General features: G+C 35.4%; 1 protein-coding gene across 2 annotated transcripts in view; it reads left to right on the top strand.

Annotated features, from left to right (window-relative positions):
- The window catches only part of GRID2 (glutamate ionotropic receptor delta type subunit 2), a 1695829-nt gene that overhangs the window by 1271439 nt on the left and 405936 nt on the right, over positions 1-18454 (top strand). For both annotated transcript variants that reach the window (XM_021008407.2, XM_021008405.2), the window contains exon 9: positions 5213-5314. In XM_021008407.2, coding sequence (XP_020864066.1) covers positions 5213-5314 — 102 coding nt within the window. The remainder of the gene's footprint in view (positions 1-5212; positions 5315-18454) is intronic.

The raw sequence follows: 18454 nt of genomic DNA, 5'->3' as shown, positions 1-18454 counted from the left end.
TTCACACAAAACTTATTTCAGCTGCTTGGTGGGGATGGATAGAAAAAGTGTCCAAAGACAAGTCAGGAAGCCTAGGGTAAGATTTTCAAGCGGATGTACTGAGGGTCATTCCAGGCAAGTTACTGCTGGGGTGGTGTCTCAAACCTTAATCTATATACAGCCTATGCTTATCTGCTCCTGCTATGCATCCTCTTACAAATTAATAATCAACCATTTTACAGCCATGCAGTTGACTGAAAGATATAGAAAACACCAGACTGTATTATTAGTTGACTAAAAAAAAATTCACTTAAATAAAATACTTCCTTAAATCTCTCCTCCTGAGCAAGCATCTCCCATGCAGTTGTCAAAATTATAAAGATACCTTGAATGATGTAACAGAAATAACTATTATTAATAATGTGAGACGTAGAAGAAAGGGACGTGTGCTCACTGGTGATGTTTATCGCCACCATGGGGGATGTCCAGTTCAAAGCAAAAAGAGATTGATTTTAGATAATGAAGTCATCCAGATGTTCCTACATGCAGCTGATAATGTGATGATTGTACAAAGCCATAAAACACTAACCCTAAATGAGACCATAATTTTTTTTAATTTGCTCTGATTTTCCACATACAGGAAAAAAAATGTGGAAAGAGAATGGCTACTGTTCAGTCTGTTAAAGGTAGATAGCTAACACAGAGATCTATCCTTGATAGACACTACAAATGGAAAAGGAGACAGATTCAGAGATGAGCATAAGAAGGAGAGATCCCTGAATTGGATTTAGGAAATTGTAGAGTGTTTTAATGTGCCCCAATTTTCTCCCTGAAACAAAGGCATATTTTTTTGATATCACTGTTCTTCTGATCGTGTATGCTATGGAATATCATGGTCTCTGAAGGCTTAAATCTGAGGGACACTCAGCAGTGGAGAGATCCATGTTCAATGGAATCAGGATGCCACACATTACACATGAGAAATTGCACAGGACAAGTAGTATAAAGAATATCTTTAGAGAGGGAACAAACAGAAAACAAAACAAAACAAGATAAACAAAGATGGGATGGTGACACAGCGAGGGAGTGAGAAATAACCAATGGACAAATTATGTGCTCTAATCCATTTTTATTACCACAATTTCAAGAGATCTAAAGCACATTGGGTGGAACACTGCAGAGCATTCGTGAGAGGATCTGGAAAGAGTAGCACAGGATGAGTAGATATTGATCTTCTTCATGATTGCATGGAGTACCTATGCTGATAAGAACCTATCCATTGAATTATTGTGTATCAATTTTTTATTAACCATTGGCCATTTTTTCAATCAATCAACAAATATTAATTAATTGTTTGCAATGTGCCAGACATTGAATGAGCCACTGGGGAAACAAAGGGGGAAAAATGAAACAGTTCTTGTCTTCAAGGATCTTACCTTCTACTTAAGGAGGTAAATAAATATATCAACACACATACATATGTGTGTGTGTGTGTGTGTGTGTATAAAATTATAAGAAATAAACACAAGGTAATTTTTGTCAGGAGGGAGGAGACACTGGCACCTGGAGATCAGCAAAGTCTTTTTTTGAGAGAGTCAAGATGGTGGAGAGAAAAGAAAGTATTACAGCTAAGGTCCCCTTGACAAAACTCCTCCAAAGAGATCTAGAAAATGTATCAGACCAAATTCTGATGGGGAAGTCTAGAAAAAGTTGCAGTGCATCATTTTTCCAGTTCAGCTTGGCACATACAGTCAGGCATGGATGTCTATGGACAATGGGAATAGGGTTGGGCCAGGAGCACCATCATGCAGTAGTACTCCAGTGCCCAGGGAAAGGCCAAGGATCAGGGCAAGAAGGAGGTCCCAGACTCAGTGCAGGACACCAACAGACTCACACCAGGGATCTGTGATGGGAAAAGGTGTTAACTATAAGCTTTGTCCCTCACTAATAAGTTCAGGGTCACATATCCAGAACAAAGTAAGGAGACCTCATGGGGAAGTCACACAGAAAGGGGATGGGTGGCCTTCCTAATAAAGAGGCCCTATGTGTTATACTATAGCTTAGACAGTTCTCATTCAGTGCAGTTTCTCATGTTTAGCATCTAGCCCAGTCTGCAGAGGAATAACCAGAAGAGGAATTTCAAACCAAAGGGAAGCCTACACTTCTGTCACTTTGAAGCAAAAAAGCTTTGCAGCTAGCTAATAGAGGCTAAGACCAATGGCAGTCTACTCTTGCTCAAACCCAGAGGCAAGTCAGGAATTTGCAGAGCTCAGACTAGAGGGACAGCAGTAAGACTTTGTCCTGAATTAGACCACTTTGGGAGCACTGAAAGCTTTCAGGTTCCTAGCCTGAGATCCTGCTACCCCGCAAGATGCAAACCTCAAGAAAGGAAGTCCAGTAAGGCAAGATTTCAGAGAGATTTTGTTACGTCTTGATGATCTTAAGAAAAGAATGGAAAGAAAGAGTTAGAAAAAGACATTGCAGGGGAGGGGGGAGGAGAAAGAAAAGAAAGCTTAGGGAAAATTATCTTATATGAGGAGACTGTGCAAATAGAAAATCTAGGCAAACAAAGGAAGAGGGTGGGGAAGGGAGTGGCTGACACTTGAACCTTGTCATTTGTATGAGCAAAAGAAAGAACACACACACACACACACACACACACACACACAACCAAGAACCAAGAATTACTTACAAAAATTCATTTCATTCAACAGGAAAGTAGAAAAGAAAGGAAAAAGAGAAAGGGAAAGGGGGGAAGATTTAGAGGGAGGGCACATTCAATGAGGATAAGTTCTAAGCAACATAAACTCCAAGAATATACAAAAATATGTGTAGCTCTTTTTGATGTGGCAATGAATGAGTAATTGAGAGGGTGTCTACAAATTGAAAAAATGTATGGAGAAGATATAAAATGTGATGAAAAACTATTGTGTTGAACTGTTCATGATACTAGAGGACAAATGGAAGAAAATCAGGAAAAAATCCTGATCCAGATAGAGGACTCAAGAATGAGAGATATATTTTTTGGACATGGCTAATGTGGAACTTAACCTCTCTTTGTGCCCTAGGCAGCTCCCTTAAGACTACGAGAAGTTGTTGCTATACGTCAGGGAAGAAAGCCTTGATACCAGGAAGGTCCCTACCCCCATGCTGAGACAAAGCAAAAAAGAACACAATTGCATTTCACAAAATTATTGGCCTAACTAAGTATTAAAACAAATTTCTTGATAAGCTGCATCACTAGTTTTAGCAATAAATATTTTGGCTCATCTGTACAACAAAATACTAAATTTAAATTGGCACCATTAAAATGTGATTTACTCAGGCAAGTTTTCAAATTTCCCCTAACATATAAAACCATTCCAATTGGAAAATCAGTCTTATTTACTTTGCCAAGTTTGAGCATATGTATCATGAATGAGATGGCATTATGTGAAGTGTTCATTAAATTTAGAACTAAATTAACATCATTGAAAAAATCCAACAGCAAATTGGGAAATTGGATAAATAAAATCACAGTTCACTATTTTACCAACATTAGTTGTTCCTCTTGAAAAGCAATTATTTTTTTAAAAGGTTAATGAACATAATTGAAGGACTTTTGTTGACCTCTGAAGAAAACAAAGCTCTTCAGAATTTTTGTAAGGATTTAAATAGTTTTTTTAAAAACATAATTAGACTTTCAACACATTTTGATTTGCTAATTGGATCTAAGTTCTAATTAGACTCCTTATATAACTAAGAATGACATACCACTGAATATGTTTAATGTCCTTTTTCAGTTGAATCTCCATAATATTTTAATATGGAAAATGCAGGATTTGCTTATGTCAAGGACTGTATTTTTCCCCTACTTACAGCAGGAGATAATTCTTTTTTTCCTAATTTAGTATTTTGGGGTTTTGGGGAGCAAAAAATGGGGAAAGTATACAAATTATTTTGTTAAGGAATGTGTTTAGCAACAATGTCTGGAACATAGGCAACATAAACTCCAAGAATCTGTGTTTAGCACGATGTCTGGAACACCACAGACACTTAATAAATGCTTATGAACTGAAGGATTGAAGCCAGGTTTCAAAGTCACCTGCATAACTTTGAGAAATTCACTGCATCTCGCTGGACCTCAATTCCCTATATCCGACCCATGTCTATGATCAAAAGGAACTGGTGAGGGGGCTTACTGACATTTAATACTTTTGCAAAATTATAAACGGGGAAAGGAAATAAATTACCGTAGTCAGAGCACAACAACATAAATAATTAAATGACCTCATAACCATTGAACGAAACTTATCCTTGAGATGGCTAAAGGTCTTTAAAATTCCTATTGAGTGAATGTCCAAAGAGCCAGCAGTGTAGAGAAGCATTGCATTCCTCCCAAGACTTGCATGAAAATATTCCCTTTGCTGCTTGGCTGTCTGAACAGCTTTCCACTGATTCTAGTCACATCACTTTATTCTTATTCCCTGTCTCTGAACTGAGAGCCATCAATTTTCATTCCATCTAGATTTATAGGCACTAATCCTGAAACTAGTAATGCCCAGATTTGGATATTACCAGAGCTAGGTATACAGGGGTGTAAGGAAAGAATATTTTGGAGATTAAAAAGCAGTGAATCATTGAAAGTCCTTAAGGGCAAAGCTCAAGCCAAAGTAACCCCAAGAAAATTGAAAGTCCTGAAACAGAGAAAGTAGGCAAATTGGGTTTCATGTGTGCCGTATATTGCAAATCCTCCAACATCCAAGTCACATGTTCTTTTAATTTGTCACCTGCAAATAGCTCTTTTAATCACCTTAGAAATAACTAGTCTTACTTTTACTATTTTTAGAGAAATGTAAATCTGATTAAAGCGAATATAACTTTTAAAAATCTAATTTTTTCAAGGAAAAAATGTGCTAGAACTGACCCTGTGTTAAAATTATGTGAGCTGTTGTTTTTCTAATTAATGTTATCACTGAGCCCGAATTCTATGAGGGTTATTTGTAAAGATTTCTCATTAGGGTCACAGCCTCATCAACTTTCCTAAAGTGTCTTATACTGACTACTGTCCTTGACTGTACAATATGATGGTATTTAAAGTAAGACAATGGCATGTGTGAAGAAAGAAAGCCTGTTTCTATCCCAATATTTCCAAGACACATCCTATTCCACGCAGTCTTCAGAAAGGTTCATATCCAGGTGACTGCCGTTGTTTGGCAGGCAGAAAGGTGACTAATGGTATTTTCTCTTCTAGCTTGGCTGCTGGAATCCTGTTACGGGTCTGAATGGTTCATTGACAGACAAAAAACTGGAGAATAACATGCGTGGAGTGGTTCTTCGAGTGGTGACTGTTCTGGTAAGCTGAGCTCCAATATTATAAGTTTAGTTTATTAGTTATCTACAAGAACCTCCTTTTCTCTTTCTGAATATGTACATTATCATCTACTAGTGAAATGCAAAGGTATTTGTAACTATACCATTTGCCCAATAACATTAAATATATTTCCAGTGTCCAAAGTATTCTTTTTTATATATTTTAATACACTTAGACTTAATACACAATAAGAAAAGAAAAAGAAACATATTCTAAACTAAAATACTAAAACTTACAAATGAAATAAGAAAAAAACATGTCATGTGCACAGCAGAATGTGAGAAAGGATTCGAAATACATAGCAATAAATTTCTATTTCAAGAAAGCCTATGTAATAAATACTACGCATTGTGTTGAGAGCTGACCATCTTTTCTTTACTTCCTTTCAGGTTTTCTTTTCTTCTCTGCTGTGCACTTTTTACTTTGTTCTTTTTTCCTGTTCCTCCCCCACCCCCAACCCAGAAGGCTACAATTAAGTATGGATATGTTTATATGTAGACATAAATATGTACATGCATACATACATAATACATATATAAGCATATACTTTCCCTAACAATCCTACTCCTGATCTTTGTTTTTATGCTTGTGTGTATTCTCTTTTTATTATATCAATTCCACTGATTTTTGTTAGACCCCCAAGGAAGATTTTCTCCTTTTAGTAGTCTTTCTAAAGAAGTTTTCATTTCTCAAAATTTTTCTCTTAGATATCTATTTATTACATACACTTCATTCTGAGAGTGCCATAGTATCTGTCTATCACCCCAAATAAAATCTGCTAGCTTCTCATTGAAATGCTATAGGATTATGAAATGGAGAGTGCTTTTGACATGATGTTACATTTGCAATATGTTAAAAAATTAGCAGAAAATAAGTACTTAGTTCAGCAAAACCAATTATTTTACTCTTCTTTGTTTCAAAACAGAAAATCCTCCTCTCTCAATAGTAAGAACTCTTGCTGAAATTAACTTGGGTTGTTTTGTGCATTTTATCCTGTGGCCCCTTAGGGTACTTTTCAAAATGTCTGACAGTTCAGCATGAATATGTTTTTCTTTTGATTCAGAAAAGCCACATTCTTCTCCCACATCATAAACAAATTACAGAGTTAGTAAATGAGAGAGCCTTTTTCTTCCATGTTGATGCTAATTGGGTCTTCATTAGTGTCTCAATATAACAGCCTTTGTGCTCAATTTCATAGAAATTTAAATTGATTCCACAGAATTTCCTCATGATAAAATCATTCTGTGAACATCCTCTCTCAAAGGAAAGTCAGGATATCCTCTGGTCCCTTTTCTCATCTTCAATAATGTCATTCCTTGGCCATGCACGAGTAAGCTTTTTAAGAAGCATTCTTCTGTCAAACAATTATGTTTTTAACCTGCTGTGATATTGATGCTAGCACATCTAAACAAACATGTGTATAAATTTGTACTGATGTGGTGATAAATTACGCATTCCCAAAATAGTAGTAAAAGCTCATCTCCATTAGCCAGGTACATTCATGACAGAGGTAATACTTGGAGGGGTTTTTTTTCCTTTTAAAAATATTTCTAAGGGCAGCTAGGTGGTGCAGAGGATAGAGCACTGGCCCTGAAGTCATGGGGGCCTGAGCTCAAATCCAGCCTGGGACCAAACACTTGACACTTACTAACTGTGTGGCCCTGGGCAGGTCACTTAACCCCAATCATCTAAAAAAAAATTTATAAATAAAACTACAGTCAGTAAAAGTGATCTACCTTTACTCCCATGCCCTAGGGCATCTTGAGAGTCTTAGTGGAGGGAACTGCCCCACAGGTGGTTTGCCCAATATTCTCAAACTCCTTTGGTCTTACTACTTTCCACTAGTTTGTTCAACCTTAAGGTTGGAAGCAAGTTCCAGAACATGGGAATTCTGGGTAAAATCCTCAGTTAGTAGAACAAATACCCCCATCTGATTCTTAGTAGTCATTTTGCACTATAGGGGGGGGAGTCAAAATGTACTTAATATTCATATCGATATACAGGCTACACACACACACACACACACACACACACACACACACACACACACATACACACACTCCTCTAACACCACCCCCTAAACAGCATATATGTATATGTCTTCCTCTAGTAGCTTAGACCTGGATGGGCCAGGATTTCATAGCTAAGTCGGGGTTAAGAAGAGGTTAAGAAGTTGCAGTCTTATAAAGACGTCTAGTGATAAGGAACTTACTATCATCTGAGGCATCCTGCTCTGCTTTTGGATGGCTCTAAGTGTGAGGGGTTTTTAATCTGCCCCAGAAACTTGCACTAATTGTTTCTTGTTCTACTTTCTGGGTCCAAGTGAAGAAAGCCATCGCGTGTCCAAAGTCTGTAGTATCACTGACTGTTGGTCCTCTCTCTTAGGGCCAGGCTTGTTGAATTCCTCCCCAGCCCTCCCCAACCTGGTCTCTTTCCTTTGTTATCATCAGCTCAAGAATCTATCATTTGTGTTGCCTACCCTCCCATTTCTAGGAGCCTAGGAACTAACCTAATAGTGCCATTTAACCACTTGATACTGGTTAGCTTTTACAAATGAATATCTGCTTCAAAGATAAAACAAGAATAAGGTCATAAGCATTACTTTCAGTACCTCATGGCAATAAACTGGGAGGCATACAACTTAGTTCACTTACTAAATAACATTAGTCCCATAAAGTTCAAGTCCAAAGATGGCTTTTGCTGGACTGGTTGGTGTTCTCAGGCTTCTTAAGGCTTTGCTCCTGGGCTGGCTATGCTCCTGAACCTTCTGGTCTCTATAGCTCATGCTCCTGGGCTTCATCAGACCTTATCCCCTACACTTAAAATGCAAAAGAATGAAGGGAAAAGCAAAAGACTCGGGCCATTTCTAAGAGTTATGTCGTCTAAAGAAGAGGGTTAAGAAGGAGATAACTGGGAGAGTTGCACTGGAGCCAATTCTTTACAGCTTAAGAAAACTGATTATTAAACTTTCAGCGAAAGCATTTATACCTTGGAAATTGGCAAGCTTGATTTGTAAATCGAGGCCTGATTTATAATTTTATTTATTCTCTAGAGTAAAGAAAGTGATGGAGAAAATGTTTATAATAAAGATTAAAACTAAAAGTGTATCATTCCATATTCTTTTTTTTTTTGAGGGGGGAGCCAGTTGTTAATCATTTACCTGCACACCCCTGTTTGACCCTTCCCCTTTACTTAATTGCATAAATGAAGACATTCCTTACCTTCCAACAGGAATGCAACAAATATATATTTCTTTTAAAGTTTTGGTAAAACTAGCACATAGTTATTTATAGTAGGTTCTGATAAGTCATCTACTTCTCTGATAAGTCTATTTCTTCAGTGCATCATTAATTTTTGGACAATGTGATTTTCTCATTTTAAAAATCAATTTAGTAAAGATCTATTTATTTTATTCATCTTTTCAAGTAGTACCTTTTAGTTTATCTTATCATTCCTATAGTTTTTTTTAAATTTTATAGTTTATTTCTCATCTAATTTTCAAAATGTCTTTTTCTGTGCTTATATTGGGTTTGTAAATTTGGTTTTAAATATTTATTCTTAAATTCTTTTTTTCTTTTTTTGATAATCTATTTTTCAGAGATATATTTTATCCTCTGAGGACTGTTCTAGTTGTATTACAAAAATTTGGGTGTGTAATTTCATTGTTAAAAACTCTCTTTCACTTAGTTATTTTTTTCTGTTTATTTTCCTTTTTAAACGTACTCATTATTCAAGATGTCATAATTAGACCTCCAGATGCACACAGCTAGGGGGCATAATGCATAGAATTTTGAACTTGGAGTCAGGAAGAACTGACTTAATTTCCTTCTTCAGACACATTCTAACTGTGTGATCTTGGGGGGGAAATGTTTCTTTCAGCCTCAGTTTCCCAATCTGTAAAATGAGGATAATAATAACACTTCATAGGGTTATTGTGAGAATCAAATGAGATAATATATGTACAACTCTTTGTAAACCTTAAAGTACTACTTATAGTGATATTCTTACTATATTATGGGTTTCCTGTATTAATTACTCTTTGCATTATGGACTCTAAAGGAGTTTATTAATATTTCTCTCATTTTATTTTTGTAGCATCCCTTCTGGGCTCATTTTTCTCACCTTCCATTTACATTGGTTGGTTGGGTGCCAGGATTCTAGGGATTATGACTTCTAACTCTATTACTCATAGGTGCCTGTCTGGTGTGCTTACCTGAAAATCAGTCAACCAGTTAGCTTTAACAAGAACAACAAAAAGCAACATCAATTACCTTTAACAAATTTTTTACTGAGGATGAGTAGTAAGAATAGTAGCTACCAAACAATCAATGCCCCCAAATTTGGAACTTCACTCTCCCCTTACATGTGTACACTCTTCAAGCCAAAACTTAATGTACAAAGGTAAATGAGGTCCATGTGTAATAGCAACATGAAGCCAAAGAGTATCTCAGAACACCTCATCTTGGGAGTCCTGCTCTCCCTTCCCCAATTCCCTTTATGTCCATTCTGGGGTTGAGGGATGGGGAAGGGAAGAGTTCAGGATCTGATGTCTTTGGTGATATGATAGATTAATTCACTGAATGCTTGGTTAGATCAATAGCTTTCTTGATCTCAGTGCTGTTGTTTCACAAGGCTCAGCTGCTGCACTCACAGGCTCTGGGATACCAGTTGTTGGTGGGGTCTCAAATGGCTTTAATTGATCTCCTGTTGTCACCAGCCACTGGAGTACTCCCATCTCAGGATACTCATTCTAAAATCAGAAGATAATAGATTTTTTTTTCTAATAGATCCCCAAAACTAAGGAATATAATAAAAGAACCTTGGGTGGAGAATCTCTTCAGTGGGTCCCCATAAATGCAGAGGACCCAATATTTCTCACAGATGAAGCCCTCTATGCAGCACATTTTGCCTCTGGGGTTCTATACCAGCTAATTCTCTAATAGGTTAGGTCCATAAAATGAGAATGCTATTCCCTGTAGATTTCTAGGGGACTCTCAGAGGGGTTGTGTAGTATATTTCTCTAATGTTTATGAATCCCTATTGTTTTATTTGTCCTAAGAACAATAACTATTTTCATCTTCCCAATATAAATTGCCAATTAGTTTCCCCAATGTCAGTAACCCACCATGATCTCCTTAATATTAATCAGCCATTAACATTGATTAGCTAGAATAAAAACTGCATCAGGTATCGAATGCCCAGGTAATACAACTTTAATAGTCCCATGAGTACATTTTTTCGTATTGAATTCTGGTCCTTTGTACCAGTGAATCATAAAGCTAGTTAACTAGATATCCTGATAACTAACTAGATGCTTATTTAAACTCTTCAAGCATTTTTGCTTTATGAAAATATTCAATGACTGCTATATGCATAGAACTGCTCATTTCATTCATTTCTACCCACTTCCTGTTTCCTTTTCTGGTGTACAAAAAGTTGCAATGAATAGGATCTTGGGCTCTTCATAGTCACTTTCAGATTGCAGATGACAGTAAATTTTTCTTATGTGCAACTCTTTGTCTTGAAGCTTTCTTTCCTATACGTGAACAAATTCTCTAGATTAATTCCTTGTACAAATAGAATACAAATAGGATGAATAAATAATGAAATGGAAATACCTGAAAAAAATATACATGGCTTCAAAGGCAGAGAAATGAATTTTCCTCTTTCCCCTTGGGTGGCATCCAACTAAGAAAGCTTGAACACTGGCCTAATTGCAACAGACACAAGAGAAAAATAAATTGTGGGTTTCAGTTTGAGGAAGAATGCTAGCATATATATTGATTTATAAATAGTTTCCCACAAAGACAATGCTATAGATGGTGATTAGGTTTCCAGAGTATCTCATTAAAAAAGCATTTTTACTCTATAAAGTAGTCACACTACCCTTTCTAGTATTCCTGATGATTTAAGTGTATACAAATTCCCTGAACTTCTCTGAATTCAGTCTCAGAGCCCTGAGTCATTCTCAAGTCTAAGCCTGAAATTCTCTAAATTTTGAGACCCTTTGAAATCCAATGGAAGTGAGAATTGGGGTAGAAAAATAGAAGCTACTGGAGACCTGACAAATAGGTGGCTTTCTGTGGCAACAAACAAAAAAGATTCTAGTTGTAAGGAGGTAGGGAAAAGTTAGACAAGATACAGGGGGTAGATGGAGAACCTCCCTGTTTCCCTTAGATGAATTTGTGTGTGTGTACATACACACAAATATATGTGTATACATGTGTATAAGTGTGTACAATACATACTTTTACCATATCTATTTTCTTTTCTTGAAGTTAAAACTTAGGCCTGAACAATGAAGAAACATTCCAAAATTCTACTCCACAAGCTGTTTTTAAATAGATTTACCACTTTTCTGTAGCTGTTTAGGAAGATTAATGTGACTATTTGTAAATTCAGAGAAATAAAAATAGTAAATACATATAGATTTTCAAAAGATTTTGCAATATTCCAATCCAAAAATGGCACAGTGAAATGTATTTTACCTTTAGATTTAATATATATTTTTCTGGTACAAAAAGATACGGTTTGGTACCCTCAAGCTCATACATTTCCTTGGTTAATTATATAGCCAATTCCTTCCATTATTTTTTTTAAATTATGTGTTCTAACAATGATTAAGACAACATTATGATAGATGTGGAAAATCCCAAAGAGTCAAAGAAAAAGTTAACTGAGACAATTAAGAATTTTGGCAAAATAGCAGAATATAAAGTAAATTCACATAAATCATCAGCATTCCTATGTCACAAAAAAATCTCTGCAAAAAGAGATAGTAAAAAATACCCTATTTAAAATAACTCTAGACAGTATAAAATGTGGCTTCCAAAATAAACCCAGGAACTATATAAACAAAATGCACACACATATATACATATACATACACATATATACATATATACTTATATGCATATATATACACATATATACACACACATGCACACATACACACACACATACACACACACACACACACATATACACCTTTTCATACAAATAAAATCAGATTTAAATAATTGAGGAAAGATTAATTATTCATGGGTAGACAAGGCCAAAGTAATAAAAGTGACAATTTTTACCCAAAGTAACTATGTGTGTGTGTGTGTGTGTGTGTGTGTGTGTTCTATGCCATCCCAACTAAATTACCAAAATAAAATACTGAATTAGGAAAAATAACTACAAAATTTATTTGGAAGAACAGGAAGTCAAGAATGCCAGAGGAGGAGGACAATGATTTGCCTAAGCTTTCCCCAAAACCCCCCCAAACACCTTTAAGTAATGCCATAAAACAATTCTAGAAGCAGAAGAAACCACAAAAAAGTGGGATAAAATAATTATCTGGTCAAAGAAAACTTAGTCACAGGAAAGGTCTGTTGCACCTGGGTCAGAGTGGAGCACAGTCCAGCACAAGCCAAACCAGCACAGCCCTGGCTCCAGCAAACTAGGATCAGGTTTGGAGCCACTGAAAAAGCAGCCACAGCAACTGCTTCTGGAGCTCTCAGCCCACAGGTGGTGAAGGAGTTGATCAAAAGGAGATTACAGGGGTCTCTTTGCTGGCACTGGGGACATAACTGTATTGCTTTCCCTTGCTCAGATCTGGGTCACAGTTCTGGTGGCAGTCCCAGGGTGAGGAGGATCACACCACAGCTTGTAGCCACAGGGGAGTTCCAGGGCAGGAAAAGAGAGCTTGTGGTCACTCACAGACCCAAGCACAGGCCAGGAGAGCAGTAAATTCACCTCTCGTTAGATCATACCACCTTGGAAGAACTGAAAACTTAGAGGTCCCTGGAAGTATCTCTGAAAACAGCTGCACAAAACCCCTGAAGCTTAAGACGGTGTGCCCTCCACCTTGGAGGCAGAGCCCTACTTTAACCAGGAGTTAAAAGTCAAGAAATAAACTGAAACAAGTAAGCAAACAATGACAGAAAAAAATTCTGACCATAGAAAGTTTTTATGGTGAACAGGAAGATCAAAACACAGACTCAGCAGAAGATAACCAAGTCAAAGCTCCAACATCCAAAGCCTCCAACAAAAATACGAATTGGTCTCAGTCCATAGAAGAGCTCAGAAAGGATTTTGAAAATCAAGTAAAAGTGGTAGAAGAAAAATTGGGAAGAAAAATCGGAGTGATGCAAGAAAATCATTCAAAAAGCGTCAACAGCTTGGTAAAGGAGACACAAAAAAATGCTGAAGGAAATAACACCTTAAAAAAAAAAACAGACTAGGCCAAATGCTAAAAGAAGTTAAGAAAAATAAAAGCCAGTGAGAAGAATACCTTGAAAAGCTGAATTGGCCACATGGAAAGAGGCACAAAAATCTATGGAAGGAAAAACTCCTTAAAAAGTAGAATTTCCCAAATGGAAAAGGAGGTACAAAAGCTCCCTGAAGAAAATAATTCCTTAAAAATTAGAATTGAGCAAATGGAAGCTAATGACTTTGTGAGAAATCAAGAAACAATAAAACAAAACCAAAAGAATGAAAAAAATAGAAGACAATGTGAAACATCTCATTGGAAAAATAACTGACCTAATTTTAAATATCTTGTACTACCTGAAAGCCATGATAAAAAAAAAAAAAGAGCCTAGACATCATCTTTCAAGAAATTAATAAGGAGGGCAGCCAGGTGGCACAGTGGATAGAGCACCAGCCTTGAATTTAGAAGGACCTGAGTTCAAATCTGGCCTCAGACACATAACACTTACTAGCTGTGTCACCCTGGGCAAGTCACTTAACCCCATTGCCTAGCCAAAAAAACAAAAAACAAAACAAAACAAAGAAATTAATAAGGAAAACTGCCCTAATATTCTAGAACCAGAGAGTAAAACAAAAACTGAAATAATCTGCTGATCACCTCCTGAAAGAGATCCCAAAATGAAAACTCCCAGGAATATTGTAGCCAAATTCCAGAGCTCCCAGGTCATGAAGAAAATATTTCAAGCAGCCAGAAAGAAACAATTCAAATATTGTGGAGCCACAGTCAGGATAACACAAGATTTAGCAGCTTCTACCTTAAAGGATCAAAGGGATTAGAATATGATACTCTGGAAGGCAAAGGAGCTAGCATTACAACCCGAGAATCACCTACCCAGCAAAACTGAGTATAATACTTCAGGTGAATAAAAAAAATGGATATTCAATGAAATAGAGGACTTTCAAGCCTTCTTGATGAAAAAACCAGAGCCAAATAGAAAAATTTGACTTTAAAATACAAGATGCAAAAAAAAAGCAGAAAAAGGTAAACAGAAAAAGGAAATTAAAAGGGACTTAATAAGGTTAAACTGTTTACATGCCTACATGGGAAGATGATACTTGTAACTCATAAAAACTTTCTCATTATTAGGGCAGTTAGGAGTATATATAGACAGAAAGCACGGTATGAGTTGAATATGAAGGGATAATATCTACAAAAAAAATTAAATCAAAGGGTGAAAAAAGAGGCATGCACTATAAGAAAGGGAAAGGGAGAAGTAGAAAGAGATAAGTTATCTTACATAAAAGAGGCAATAAGAAGCTTTTATAGTGGAGGGGATCATAGGGGAACTGGAAGGGGGAAGAAATAAGTGAACATTTCTCTCATCAGAATTGGCTCAAAGAGAGAATAATGCATACACTTAATTGGGTATAGAAATCTATCTTACCCTACAGGAAAGTAGGAGGGAAAGGGGATAAGAGAAGTGGGGGTAATAGAAAGGAGGGCAGTTTGGGGGAGGTGATAGTCAGGAGCAAAACTCTTTTGAAGGAGAACAGAGTGAAAGGAAAGAGGGAATAGAATAAATAGGGGAGAATAGGATGAAGGGAAATACATTTAGCAATCATAACTTTAAAAAAATTGAAGTAAGTTTCTCTGATAAAGACCTCATTTCTTAGATATACACAGAACTGATTCAAATTTATAAAAATAAGAGCCATTCCCCAATTGAGAAATGATCAAGAGATATGAACAGTTTTCAGATGAAGTAATTAAAGCTATCTATAACATATGAGAAGATGTTCTAAATCAGTATTGTTTGTAGGAATGGAAATTGGAACAATTCTGAAATACTTACACCTATTAGATTAGCTAACAGGATAGAAATAAAGAATGACAAAATGTTGGAGGGGATGTGGGGGGAAAATGAGACATTAATGCATATTAATACAGTTGTGAACTGATTCAATCATTCATTATAGCAATTTGGAACTATGCCCAAAGGGCTATAAAATTGGGTATGCCGTTTGACCTGGCAGTGCCGCTATTAGGTCTGCATCCAAAAAGAGATTTTTAAAAAGGGAAAAAGGGACCTTTATGTACAGAAATGATTGTAGCAGCAATTTTCTGGTGGAAGGGAGTTGAAATTGGAAGGATGCCTATCAATTGTGGAATGGCTAAACAAATTATGCTATGTGATTGTGATGGAATACTATTGTGCTATAAGAAATAGTAAGCAAAACGCTCTCAGAAAAACCTGGAGACACTTACATGAGCTGATACAAAGTGAAACGTTCTGTGTAAAAAGCAGCAGTAATACTGTAAGATGATCAGCTGTGAATGACTTACTGATTCTCAGTAACACAATGATTCAAGACAACTCTGAAGGATTTGTGTTGAAAAATGCTGTCCATCCCCAGAGAAAGAGCTGATGGTGTCTGACTACAGATTGAAGCATACTTCTTTTCTAACTTTTTTTGAGTTTTTTTTTTCTTGGTCCATGTTTTCTTTCACAATATGACTAATATGGAATTATGTTTTGTATGAGTACACATGTATAACATATCAAATTTCTGGCCTCAATGATGGGGGTGGGAGGGAGTAAGTAGAGAATTTGGAACTCAAAGTTGAAAAAAGTTAAAAAATGGTTTTTACATGTAATTGGGGAATAATAAAATACTAAATATCTTTTTAAAATAATATTAAAGGAAATAATGAAAAAGTTGTAAAGGAAGGAGGTTTACCAACACCAGATCCTAAGCTATATTATAAGGCAGTAATTATCAAAGATTTCTGGTACTGGCTAAGAAATAGAAAGGTAGATTAATGGAATAGAGTAGATATACAGTTTACACCAGCAAAGAAAAATAATAACCTTGTGTTTGACAAGTTTAAAGACAAGATTTGGGGATAAAAATTCATTATTTGGTAAAAATTGTTGGGATAACTGGGAAGTAGTATGGCAGAAACTGGACATAGGTCAATATATTACACCATTTAGAAAAATAAGGTAAAAAATAAGTACATGACCTAGATAGAGAGAAAGAGATTACAAGAAAATTAGAAGAACCTGGAACATGTTATTTATCAGACCTATAGACAGAATTTATGGATAAAGAAGAGATAGAGAGAGCAAAGTTAGGTATAAAATGGTTAATTTTGATTACATTAAAAAGGCTTTGTCCAAATAAAACAAATGTAGCCAAGACCAGTAGGAAAACAGAAAACAGTGGGAGGAAGCATTTTTATACTCAAATAAGGTTTCTTATCACAAATATGTGAAGAACTTTGTAAAATCTATAAGAATACAAGTCATTCCCCAATTCATAAATGGTCAAAGGATATGCACAGGCAGTTTTCCAATGAAGAAATCAAAACAATCTATAATCAGATGAAAGAATGTTCTACATCATTATTGATTATAGAAATGCAAATTAAAACAACTTTGAGATATCCTTTTACACATACTGGATTGATTAAAATGATTGAAGAGGAAATTGACAAATGTTGGAGGGGATGTGGAAAAAATGGGACACTAATTCATTGTTGGTGGAATTGTGAACTTATCCAGTCATTTTAGAGAACAATCTGGAATTATCCCCAAAGAGTTATTAAACAGCCTATACCATCTGGCTCAGCAATACCACTACTACGTCTGTTTCCAAAGATGATTAGGGAAAAAGGAAAAGAACCTATATGTTCTAAAATATTTATAGCAGCCCTCTTTGTGATGTCAAAGAAATGGAAATTGCAGAGATGCCCATCAATTGGGGAAGGGCTGAACAAGTTGTGGTATGTGATTGTGATGGAATACTACTGTGATATAAGAAATGATAAGCTTGATTTTCTTAGAAAAAACATAGAAAGACTTGCATGAAATAATGAAGAGCAAAAGGAGCAGAACAAAAACAACATTGCATACAGTGACAGCAATACTGTTTTAAGAATAACTTTGAGTTGAATAGTTATTTTGACTTTTATAAATATAAAAATTAATTATAAAGGATATATGGAGAAAGATGCCACCTGTATCCAGAGAAAGAAATAACAAATAGAAATATGTATAATAAATAGAAATATGTATTATATGCTTATTTCTATTTATCATTTCTTTCTCTATATACCGAGCTGCAAATATATATGTATATATGAATGTATATATATATATATATGTGTGTGTGTGTGTGTGTGTGTGTGTGTGTGTATATCTATCTATCTACATACATACATATATATATATATAATATATATATATATATAATATATATATATATATACAGAGAGAGAGAGAGAGAATAATTATACATACACACACTTTTGAGTCTGATGGTGACCATCTCTAGGGCAGAGAGGGAGAGGGAAGAAAAAAAGAAAGAAAAAAGAAATTTACATGATAGCTTTGTTGTATATTTAAAAGGAATAGCAAGTTATACATAGCAGATTTGCAGTTTCATGTGTAATCATCTTTTTTATTACACTATGTTATGGAAATGCTTGTTTTATTCCATAAATTAAAAATATAATAAATTTAAAAATAAAAAGATAGGTTTTAAAATGAATAGAAATGCTTCTAAAAATTCAGAGCAAGAAGTTTATGTATTGGCTGATCTCTAGCTAAAATGATCTTATAACAGTTTTTGCATTCTCTTTTATAGTTATTTAGAGATCACCTTATCATTATTAAATATTTTAAAAGATTCAGATTATTTTGTCATGCTGACTACTTATAATATTTTAAAGAAATATTTAAATAGGTGAAAAATGCCACCAAAACACTTCCTAAAGGAGCTTTCAGCTAGAAGATTATATACATATATATATAATATACACACATATACATATATAATAACTCATATATATGTGTATATATGTATATGTGTGTATATATATATACATATACACACACATATATATAAATATAAATGTATATA

This window comes from Phascolarctos cinereus, unplaced genomic scaffold (genome assembly GCF_003287225.1).
Source record: "Phascolarctos cinereus isolate Bilbo 61053 unplaced genomic scaffold, phaCin_HiC Scaffold_9;HRSCAF=440, whole genome shotgun sequence".
NCBI classification, from domain to species: domain Eukaryota; kingdom Metazoa; phylum Chordata; class Mammalia; order Diprotodontia; family Phascolarctidae; genus Phascolarctos; species Phascolarctos cinereus.
This window is presented reverse-complemented; position numbering and strand designations above follow the sequence as displayed.